The sequence below is a fragment of the Blastomyces gilchristii genome (genome assembly GCF_000003855.2).
Source record: "Blastomyces gilchristii SLH14081 genomic scaffold supercont1.15, whole genome shotgun sequence".
Classification (NCBI taxonomy): Eukaryota; Fungi; Ascomycota; class Eurotiomycetes; order Onygenales; family Ajellomycetaceae; genus Blastomyces; species Blastomyces gilchristii.
The window spans coordinates 798,936-808,307 of record NW_003101668.1 but is presented as its reverse complement, the minus strand read 5'-3'; the positions used below and the strand labels follow the sequence as shown (position 1 = coordinate 808,307).

General features: G+C 32.6%; 2 protein-coding genes across 2 annotated transcripts; one reads left to right on the top strand and one right to left on the bottom strand.

The window, feature by feature from the left end:
• Window positions 1–241: 241 nt before the first annotated feature.
• On the top strand, window positions 242–853 carry BDBG_06152 (uncharacterized protein; the record flags this gene model as incomplete). Its single annotated transcript, XM_031722478.1, has 2 exons — window positions 242–271; window positions 662–853. The coding sequence occupies 2 exons, from the start codon at window positions 242–244 to the stop codon at window positions 851–853; spliced, it is 222 nt and encodes a 73-aa protein (XP_031579716.1).
• A 7,403-nt stretch (window positions 854–8,256) lies between these two features.
• BDBG_06151 (uncharacterized protein) lies at window positions 8,257–8,754 on the bottom strand (the record flags this gene model as incomplete). Its single annotated transcript, XM_031722477.1, has 1 exon — window positions 8,257–8,754. One exon carries the CDS (start codon window positions 8,752–8,754, stop codon window positions 8,257–8,259), a length of 498 nt encoding a protein of 165 aa, XP_031579715.1.
• Window positions 8,755–9,372: the final 618 nt, after the last annotated feature.

Below are 9,372 nucleotides of genomic sequence, written 5' to 3'. Positions count from 1 at the left end.
AAAGAGGTTATACACTACTGAACGCCATCAACATCATATTACTACAATATTTCTCATCATCATCAGCTTACTACAACACTTGTCTAATACTCACTTATACTAGCTCTCTTGACTCGCACATATATTTTACTATAAATAGCTCTATCTTTTGTATGAAATAGATATATTAGATAGTGTATGAATAATATAACAAGCAGATCTTGATACATATAAGATTTATATATCTTCAACATATTCATTCATGACACTCATTTCGACAGTTATGAACTCAGTAAGCAGCATCTGAAGAGAAGTATGATATATCAATCTCAATTCTTATTTGAATTTGACAACAATCATTTGAACTGAGATAATTGATTCTCATTTGTATACAGTATGATCTACTCAACTGTTATACTCAATTCACAATCTCAATTCTCATTTGAACTGATAACTATCATTTGAACTGAGATAATAGATTCTCACTTATATACATTCTGATATACTTGACTGTTATACACTCTGAATTCTGATCATATCTATTCTCAAATACTTGAACTGATTTCTCAATTCATTCAATATAACTGATATGACAGACAAGACAATGTCTAGTGTAACTGTACATCTTAGTGTTTCTGAAGATTAGAAACTTTGATACAAGCATATACTAGAATATACAAAGGATAAGAAGATATCAGACTTCATCAATCTTGATAAACCTGATATCTTCTCTGAACTAGAAGAACCTCTGAAACCTGAGTGTTCAGAAGAAGTCACCATGAAGGCCAAGATAGTATATGACATCAAGGTCACTGCATGGAAAATCAAATATATGAAATATAAGAAATTGAATGAAGGTATGACAAAGATATGAGATGTCATATGAAGAACAGTGAATGTCACAGAGCTATGACATATATATAGTGAGAATGATGATATAAAGAACATTATCTGTTCATTAAGAGATTGTCTCTCTCTCACAACCGCGGACTATCAAGATGATGTGAGAACCTGATATCATAATCTCTGCAAAGCACTGAAAAACAGAGGTATAGAGAAGTGATTAAATGACTGATCACTCATCAATGATGATATCAAAGAGATGGATATAGCTGAACAGTTCAACTTGAGAAAAGACTTCTTAAATGCAAATCTAGCTATTGATGCAGTTTATACACAAGCATAAGCTAAGAATGTTCAATGTGATAAAGATGTCATATCTTTGATAGAGTTAGTTAAGAACTTTAAGAAATGATATAGAGAAATGAGTGTTCTTAAAGAAGATAAACCTATGAACTTCACTACTCTTAATGAAAGATCTCAGTAATTATCATCAGTGACATTCAGAAACTGCATCTGCAGAGCCTGTCACTGATACACTTAGTGCTACTGTCTCAATTCATCAAGAAAGTCATCTGAATAAAAGGAAAATGAGAAGAAGAGAACTCAGATCAATCAAGCTCTTAAAAATCAAGAATTGAAGAGATGTATTGATTGTGCGATATCTAGAGAATCATTCATGAATACAGATATGATAGATGTCAATGAAGCAGTTCTAGAAGAAATAATTCTGAAGTAATCAGTTTCTCAATCTATTGACCATTAATCTATTAATTATCAATCTATTAATCATCAATCTATTGATCAGCAGATCTGGAAAATATCAATGAACTCTTCAAATTCACACTTCTATCTTCAAAACTCCTGGATCTTTGATACTGGCGCGGAACAGCATATATACAATAATTGAACACATTTTCTATTCTTTACATCTGTGAACAATAATGCAGAAGTCTATACAGGCGATTTCAGCACTAAAGTTGAAGATTATGAAACTGTTAGAACTATCATGATAAATGAAGCAGGAAAGCAGTTCAATATCAATCTCATCAATGCAGCTTATATACTGAATTTTCATACAAATATCATCACATGGAAACCATGTTTCCATATAGAAGGCATTCATTATGATGAAAAAGACTTCAGATTGCAAAAACATGCAGATAATACAATCTTTGCATACATTGAAGTATTTGAGAGATTGCTAGTTACAGAATATAATAGTGAAACAGCTGTTTATTCAACTATCTTGAAAAAATCAACTATCAAAGCTGCAGCAGCTATCACATCACACACTTCTAACATTACTATATCTGAAAAAATGATATCTTCAAATTCTTCAACTTCTACAAATCCTTCTTCTAATCTGTTAAAACACACTTCAATAAATCATTCTTTCAACCTGCTAATACACATAAAACCTTCTCAAAAATCTAAGATCTCTATAGCTACTCAGTCTACATGGTATAAGAGATTAGAACATTCATTGTAAATCATCATTTAAAAGCTTATAAATGATGCAACTGACATTCAAATCACTAATCTAGAAGATACTGTGAATGAGCTTATCACTGAGCTTTGCAAACCCTGTCATCTATCTAATGCAAAAAATCAAATATCTAGATATTCTCATGTTAGATCTCAAATATCATTCAAATGCCTATATACAGATATCACACATGGCTCTACACAGTGCTATAATGATGAGTGTTATCTTATACATTTCATGTGTGATTATCTACATTTTCATATAGCTATAACAGCTATTTGAAAATCAGAAATCTGAAAAGCTCTTAGATAAGCTATCAATTGAATTAAACATCAATTCAACTGTACTATAAAGATCATTTTTATTGATAATGATACTGCAGTCAAGAAAGCAGATGACTTCATAAATTAAGTAAATAATGAAGATCTAGAGATGAAGTATTCTTCAGAGTATATTCATGAGTAAAATAATGCAGCAGAGTGAGCAGAAGCAATATTAATAACAAAGATAAGAACTCTACAGATAGAATCTCTTCTGTCACAATCACTTTTCTCTGAGATCACACTTACTGTCATCTATCTAGTGAATTAAATCTCTACTAGAATTCTAGATTGAAAGTCATCTCTATAAGTATTGAAAGAATTTCTACAAATCAAATCTCACTTCTGTACTCATCTTCAAATCTATGAATGTCACACCTATACAAAGATACTAAATGAAGTTCTCAATAGAAATCACTCTCAGAAGCTAGATCTCTGAGCATATATTGAATATCTAGTTAAATATGATTCTACAAACATCTATTGAATTTGAATTCCACACTTAGAACAGATAATAAGAGTAAGAGATGTGATGTTTGATGAGAATAGAAAATTCAACTCAGAAGACTTCTACATTGAAAGATAACTAAGAGATTGAGTATCTAAGAAGATGAAGCTTCTACATATAAAAGTTCAAGAATCATCAATGACTTCTATCAATCAATTGAAAGAGATTATAGATGCAGATATTGATGTTTTTAATTCTGAAGAAAATGCTCAAAGCTCTGAAAAAATAGAGAAGAAAAATAATGAGCATCTTTCTACATCAGATTCAACATCAGAGTCAACAGATTCTGATGTTAATATTAATACTCATTCAGCTGTGATAGATAATTGAACACAGAACATTGTATCTAGAGCTCATAATATCAGTGCTGATTTTAATGAAGCTAATATCATTGAAGACTGCAGAATACAAAAACACAGAGCTGCTCATTTTGTGACAGTTGAAAATGTCAAAGACAATTCTTATCAAATGATCAATGATGCATTCTCTCATTCAAATTCACATACAGACTTCAACAAGTCTTAAAATTTATTTTCTAATACTGTTTTTACTGTTATTAATAATACAGCTACATCAACAGTATTCATACTGACTTCAAGAATTCATAGATTTCAACTGTCAGATTCACTGAATCACTAAACAGATGTTGAAAAACACTCATATTACAAAGAATTTGAGAACACTGTTAAGCAGGAATGAAATAGTATATCTCTGCAGAATATATATGAAATTACTAGTAGATCACAGAGAGATGTTCTAGTTATTTCTCTATAATAAGTATTTATCTACAAATTTGATGATGAAGATTTTCTTTTGAAATACAAAGCTTGTATCTGTATATACAAAGATCTTCAATTAATCACAGATCTCACTATAAAAGCTCACATACTAGCTGTCAGAGATCTCTGAATCTTGTTAGCTTTAACAGCAGCATTTGATCTAGATGTGAAACAGCTAGATGAAATCAATGTCTTCATTAATAGTGATATTAATGAGCTAGTATATATGAAACTATCTGATGAATGATAAAAGTTGAAGAGAGTATAAAATTGAAAGTATATAAATCATGTACTAAAACTTCTATAAGCACTATATAAATTACACAGATCACTTGCCCCGGTGGCTGAATGGTTAATACGGCCACCCGGTAGCACCTTGGCGTGGGAAACCAAGGCGCGTGGGTTCGAAACCCGCAGGGAATACATTAAATCCGGAACTCAAGCACCTCAGGTTCCTAATAAATACAGAGGTGTACAAATCGCTTCAATGAATTGCTCTATGTTCCTGGGCTGGGAAGTTATTATCGCATGTATCTAATTGTCACTCCTTTGTATTTTCCTATGTTCTTGTTATCTTGGCGTGGTCTCAACACCTGTATTTCCTCCTGTATAACCAACACTTGACCTGTATTTAACATCACGCAAGGACTCATCATAAGCTCTGCTTGCATATGAGTATAATGAAAGAATAATAATAATAATAATAATAATAATACACAGATCACTTCTTCTCTGATTAAATGAACTATCTTCAACATTGAGAACACTAGACTTCATCTCTATATCAGAGAATTGATGTCTCTTCTCTAATGATTAATTAATTATCTTCTTCTATATGAATAATATTGTCATTCTATTGTGATGAGAAGATTTGAAAGAAAGAGATTAACTAATCAAAGATCTTAAAAATGCCTATAAGATTCAACAGATAAGAGATTTGAAATGATTTCTTAACATGCAAATAATACGCGATTGCCTCAACTTGAAGCTCTGACTATGTCAGAATATCTATATTGATAAGATAGTTGATACATATCATCTCACACATATCTGTAAGACATATATCTCACTAACTAATGCTTCATTAGAGCCTTTTAACAAGCCAGTTATATTCACAAAAATTCATTATTATTAACAATATATTGACTTCTGTATCTACTCAGTAATAATGACTCACTCTGATATTGTATATACAGTGAATAAACTAGCTACATTCATGATGAATTCATCAGAACATTACTTATCAGAGATGAATAGAATGATATCTTATCTATATAATATGAAGAATCTCACTATTTAATATGATGATAACATTGACAGATCTCTACAACTTGATCTCAAATCTGATATTATTAAAGCTGTCAGTGATGTCTTCTTCACAGATAATCTGAATCACTGCTCTATACAAGAATATATCCTCAAACTATTCAGTGAGACTGTTGATTGAAAATCAAATAGATAGATAATTATAACTACATCTATCACAGAAGCTGAGCTTATTACTATCTTACAAGCTGGTAAGAAGTCTATCTGATGAGATAGATTCTTTCAACATATTTAATTTAAACCTGATCACAAGATCTGTATCTAATGTGATAACTGTTAAACTGTTAACATTCTTACAAAGAAAGATCTCTCTATAATTATAAAGCTCTGTCACATTGATATATATGAAAGCTGACTCTGAGAATGTGTTCAATTCAGTGATATTATAGTTGATTGAGTGCCTATGACTCAGATGCTAGTGAATAACCTCACTAAGACTCTGCCATGTCAGAAACATACAGAATTTGTCAAGATACTAGGTCTAGTTAATATATCAGATATCATTGAGACATAAGCAGAATAAAGAATTTATTTTAATATAATCTCTATAGATTCATCTACACTCTTTTTATTACAGCTTCATTTACACTTTCATTTACACTTTCATTTACATGTTACAGTCACTGAAGAAGGTGTGTCAGAAAAAAGAGATTATATACTACTAAATATCATTAATATTATATTACTATAATATTTCTCATTATTATCAGCTTACTACAACACTTGTCTAATACTCACTTATACTAGCTCTCTTAACTCGCACATATATTTTACTACAAATAGCTCTATCTTTTGTATGAAATAGATATATTAGATAGTATACAGATAATATAACAAGTAAATCTTAATATACATAAGATTCATATGTCTTTAATATATTCATCCGTGACACTCATTCTGACACTTATATAAGATAAGAATCTGAACAGAATAATCTTATAAAGATTATAGTATTGAATGAATTCATCTATAAAATGAGAATCATAATTATTCATTAATAGTAGTTAATAACTGCTTATTTAACACTTTTTTATCATCTTATTAAACTGCTTGATTCATTCAAATTCAATCTCATTTTTTATAAAGTCAGACTTAAATACAGTGATAGTATAGTTATCGGATAAGTTAAAGTATATATATTAATTCTTTAGATAAATCTTTGATTTTATTATAATTAATAAATTCAATACTATATTATCTACACTAATATACTTTATCATAGTTATTAACTTGTAAGAGTATAATAACTGTATAACAGAATTTGTATCTCTAAAAATAGTTATAACTCACTATCTATATTCTTCTTCTTCTTAAAATTCAATCTTATCAAAGTTGTAGATATCACAGTAAAAAAATTGATATTAATTAAAAACAACTTTATATTAATTAATATCAATTGATAATAAAGCTTATATTCTTGTAAAATACTTATTTTAAATTCATGAATTTTTACTTAACTCATTTATAATCTGACAGACATTTGATAAATTAATATATTCATATTCTACTTACTATGAGAGATGCAGTCTCTGAATCTGTATAATACTATTTTAACATGCAGTTCATAGCAGCTTCAATATACTCAATGATAGACTGACTGTGTGACCGTGTCTGAGACCAGAATCAGATTTTTTAATAGTCTCATTATTAATTTAACTGATCTCATTACATAGTTTTAACATTTAATAGTAGTCTCATACTGTCTCAGTGAGACTTACTGTCTACTCTTATCACATTTTTCAAATGAGATCATGATTTTTACTTCTTAATTTAAATTATTTTTATTGCTTTAAATGACTTTAAATCTCATTTGAGTATTATTAAAAAGCATTACTTTTTAAAAAATTAAAAATAGTTTAAAAAAAACCTCAAAATGTCTAAAAATAGTAACTTTATGTCAAGAATGAAACTAAATGAGACTAAATAAGATCACTTTCTCATTTTTTTCAAGTCATGATTTCATTTTAAGATCTTATATATGATTACTTTACATATTTTTTTAATGACTAGTCTCAGTGAGATTCATGTCAAGAAATGTATGAGATCAGATCAAATGAAATTAAATGTGAAATTCATAGTCTTAGCAGTCAGTCTACTCAATGATAAGTGAGTAAAAATTAATATTTAACTGATGAATTTATATCTTAATTATCTCTTTCTGACTGTTATTCAATGCTTAATTCAGTGAAATTCTCATAGTTCTTAATTTCTTTCTGTTGATTCTCTTATATAAGATGATATATAAGACTGTGAATTCTCATAACAGAGACATGATTTTTAATTTTAAATTGCTTTTATATATATCAACAGCTCTTTGCAACTGCTTCTCAGTGTAATTAGAAGATTTAGACATGATTATAATTAATAATGATTATTTGAAGATGAAGAATGAAGATATTGAAAATATTTTCTGTACAGTGTGGTTTTCTGTACACTGTGGTGCACTCACTACAGAGAGTGAGTAAGCATGGCACGGTTACATGCCTTGTTCGCTTCCGTCTCATTGGTATAATAAGCTAATTGATGCCTTATTCCCTGTCAATAAGTAGACATACCTAGAAGCTTAAACGGGCTAGTTACTTACAAGGGCCTCGGGACAGACTTATCCCGTAGCGCTCGCCGGACCAATAAAGATAATGACGCCATGACTTTACGCAGTGTCTTGCTCAGAATGCCTATGCTACAATCTCTATATTGTGCGTTATTGCCCTAGCGCTCAGGTGAAGCTAGGTTCAGTTTGGGCTGATGTTTTAGCTACCGGAAGTTGGCATAAGTCCGGTTCTATCCGGCTCTATTGACCGATGGAATGAAGAACGAACTGGAAAAGAAGTATATGCTACACAGAGCGAGTAAAGCCCGTTAAATTGTTATAATCTTAACCGACTGCATAGCGTCGACTTTTGACTTGATAGCGTCTGGACAGGTAGTCAGAATAGTGTCTGACCCTTCTGAGTTCCCACAATATATCTTAAGCCTCCGACGTTTGCTTCCTTCGATTGATTAACTGCATTTATGTTAGCCAAGGCTCAAGTGAAGGCTCAAGATCAAATTCCTTACGAGCTTCTGTTGCTTCCAGTTAACACTGTTACTGATCGACTTTTGTAGGTAGACAAGTCCCCTGGGTGCCGACTTGAAACCATGCTTTTCCTTCATCTCCTTGAGGGATATCGGCTGCCTAAGCTCGTAGACGGTGACCATCTCGTAGGCGAAGTCGTAGCCCTCCCAGTCCTTATGCCTAGTATTAAATTCGATATTGCCCAGGCCGTCCTCGTCTAGCGGAAGATCTTCGGGATTTCGTGTCCGCGCGGGCAGAGTCTCGCAGACGTGGGTAATGCTAGAGTGCGGAGCTGTTCGATAGAACCAGATTCTTTTCACACAAGGTTTGAGGCAATATTTCCTGAACTCATAATTTTTCCTCCCATCGGTAATCTGGGTCATGTAAGGGTCTTGCATCGGTAAAATGGCATCGCTGGAAATTGGGCGTTCGCCCAAAGCCTTTTTCGTGCGTGGCATCAAGGAGTCCTATTGGCGTCTGCAGCAAAGGTAGGTATGCAAAGATGAGGAAGGTGAGAAGGGGTCTTCAGCTTGACGTGGAGCCTAAAAAGCTGAGCAGGTTCGACTGGCTGGGAAGGGTGGAGGAAATGGAGCGCGGAATGGTAAGGGAGACTTTTAGCGACGCGCTTGTTTGTTGTGGCTTAAGCCGCACGTGCATCGGGCCGGGCGGGCCGGGCGGGCCGGGTCAAACTAACCAATAACTAGAGACGTGATTCGTCTCCGGTTCACCATGCCAAGATCGACTTGACCTGTCTGTTGTTTCCTGCAAACCTCCAGTCACAGTGTCAATAAGATGTGATGTCCCTGTAACTCATTAATGCATGGCTCTGCCAGCAGGGTAACGCTTGGGACATGTTAGTTTCTCTTGCTTGGCACAGGCTGGTCCCAGCTGATATGCTGACTGCACCGCAGTGAGAGCTTCTGGCCCCTCCCGGTGTCTTCTCTTGGGAATCACTTATAAATTTTATAATCCTGTTTTGAATCTTCCTCTCTTCTATTTTATCCACTTCAGTGAACTGAATCTAGTTACCAAGCTACCGCTACCGCTACTATTCCTAGCCCCCTATTCTAAGCGCC